General features: G+C 33.1%; 1 protein-coding gene across 2 annotated transcripts in view; it reads right to left on the bottom strand.

Annotated features, from left to right (window-relative positions):
* LOC106872982 (general transcription factor II-I repeat domain-containing protein 2-like) overlaps nucleotides 1-806 on the bottom strand; it is a 114,092-nt gene extending 113,286 nt beyond the window's left edge. For both annotated transcript variants that reach the window (XM_052975841.1, XM_052975842.1), the window contains exon 1: nucleotides 613-806. In XM_052975841.1, coding sequence (XP_052831801.1) covers nucleotides 613-710 — 98 coding nt within the window. In that variant the 5' untranslated portion in view covers nucleotides 711-806. The remainder of the gene's footprint in view (nucleotides 1-612) is intronic.
* Between the last annotated feature and the right edge of the window lie 1,930 nt (nucleotides 807-2,736).

Genomic DNA, 2,736 nt, shown 5'->3' with positions numbered 1-2,736 from the left:
ATATATAACAAATAATAAATGAGTATATGCATATATACGTACAGGTATGTGCATACCTACGTCTACCTGTATATATAGGTGCATATCTGGGTACAGGACATTGCAAACAAAACGTAGACAAGAAAATAATAATAACCAGAGTACAGAAAACACACAAGCCACATAGAGAACATTTTCCTTCATCAGCTACCCCCATTTTAACACCGGTGTTTCGAAGAGTTGGGCAGGACGCATCGTTAAAATGGCTCTTCCCATGGACCGCAAATTAAATTTGTATACACAAATTAAACCTGTGCCATGGAGGAATGTCGTGGCGGACAAAAAATAAGACAGGAAAACAAACGGAAAAGAAAACAAGACAGGAAAACATACGGAAAAGGCTATGCGGCCAGACGTGAAAAATTATGTGTATTATAGAGATCAGGAATTGATACAGTATTAATATAATTAACCCTTCTCTTCATTTGTGTGTGTTACACTCTGTCCAGTTCATTAAGTATTCGTGTGTGTTTTAACGTAGTTCTCTTATATTTACTTCTTTACTTAACACATCATTAGTTTCTTGATTATTTTCCTCTCTTCACAATTAAGCTCTGTATATTTTTTTCTTACCTGAAACTCATGTCTATTCCATTAATAAATCCATATAGAATCTGAAGCAGTGTTTCTAATTGTTTATGATCTACAGCGTAGAATTTGAGGTTGTCCATATACAAAGGATGGTTGACTGCTCTAACATAGTATTCGTAACCGTGTTCGATCTGGCTGAATAAGCTGGTTGAAAGAAAAGGAGAGGAGAATGTGATTATTTCTTTTCCTTTTAGACAATTTCTCTTGTAATAGATATAGGATTAGATTTTTTTTCTCATTCTCCCCCTTTGTCTGGATCTGTAGAATTACTTGCCGTTTATTTATGACGTATTTAATGTATCTACTTATTGTTTGTATTACCTTAACACATGACTAATGTTTCCAGGATTCAAGCGTGGGGATCATTGTCAAAAGCTTTCTCTTAATCAATAAACGTCACGCTCATACCTGTCTTTCTCTTCCCACACTCTTCGATTATGGCTTTCCTGATCAATAATTGATCTTTACAGCCTCATGAGCAGTTGCAAAATTCCTTTTGTTCTTTGTAAATGAGTTGCAGATTTTTTTCCCAGATATTTATTTATCTTCTGTGACATTATGCAGTGAAGGCTTTGTTAGTTGAAGTAAGGCGTGTGTCTTTCGTTTTATGGTTTACTGTTTCTTGGGGGATTTGATGGATTTCTTCCTCACCGAGCCACTTAGATTTCTTTATTGCTCTTTCAATATGTTATTAAATATTTCATGTACGCTGCTTAAATGTTTCAATCAAAATTTTGTGATTTTATCGCGCCCTGCTGCCTTCTTGTGTTATTCCTTCAGCTGATAAGACTTTACACGATTGTTCAGGCGCTGCGTTTGTTGTTTTAGCTAATCTCGCTCGCGATACCCTTCGTTCTCCAAACTTCACAGAATTCTTTAACTTAACTTATTGGCGATGTTGTAATGAATTCTATTTCAGTTTCCCTTCGCTTCTCGATAAAAATCGTTTCGAGATGGAGCAGATCTGATTGTTTTCTTTAAACAATCTTCGTCCCTTTTTATACCGAGAGATTCTTTAGAATTTAACGAGAACACCTTTCTTGTGAAGACGAAATGGTTGAGTCGTTAAAGTGTTCGATAGAATACCTTGCGCTGTTTGTTCCGACTCTATTTGCTCTGAGTTCAGATCAAAGACCAACTTTGTATTTCATTCATTTGGGATATAAAAAAAACTGCCATTCCAAAATGTCGGATTGGCAGAATTGTTATAGCCTCGAGTAAGATATCTTGCAATATCCAATTTGTGCATTCTGAGTTCAAATCCAGACCCTTATTCACCAAAAATTGGTCAGTTTTCTCAGGTGTAGCAACAAGCAGATATTATTAGCAATTTTAAAAAGCAAAAACAAGGACATCCATTATTTCTTCTTTATAATTCATCAGTTCTTTGAAAGGAACCAGGATCTTTTTTTAATATCAGATAGTCCTTATTTCTCCCCTATGTAATTTCCTTTCGTTGAAAAGAGAGAAAAGGGAAGTAAGAGAATGATGGGAAAGGTCAGACAGAAATAGGAGAGTTAGAGTGGAGGATAATGTCAGCAACGAATGCTAAAGGTGTTGAAATCATGTGAAAGAGAATGGGAGGGGGAGATGCGTCAATAAGGAGTAGAAGAGACAAAGAATGATGCTTGACAATATATTTAACTATATATATATATATATATATATATATATATATATATATATATATATATATATATATATATATATATATATATATATATATATATATACGTACATACATACATACATATATGTATACATATATGTATACATATATGTATACACGCACAAACATATATATATATATATATATATATATATATATATACACACAAACATACACACACACAGACACACATATATATATATTACATTTTAAGAGATAACATAATCACCCTGAACATGAGATACACTAATGTCATTAACAACCTTCCTATAATTAACATATACATCGATCTGTCCAACCATTCATCCAGCCATACATACATACACACATACACATACATACATACCTAAATACATACATGTACACATGCACACACACACACACACACATATATATATATATATATATATATATATATATATATATATATATATATA

Source organism: Octopus bimaculoides, chromosome 22 (genome assembly GCF_001194135.2).
Source record: "Octopus bimaculoides isolate UCB-OBI-ISO-001 chromosome 22, ASM119413v2, whole genome shotgun sequence".
Lineage (NCBI taxonomy): Eukaryota > Metazoa > Mollusca > Cephalopoda > Octopoda > Octopodidae > Octopus > Octopus bimaculoides.
The sequence above is the reverse complement of the archived record's forward strand: the minus strand, read 5'-3'. Positions and strand labels throughout refer to the sequence as shown.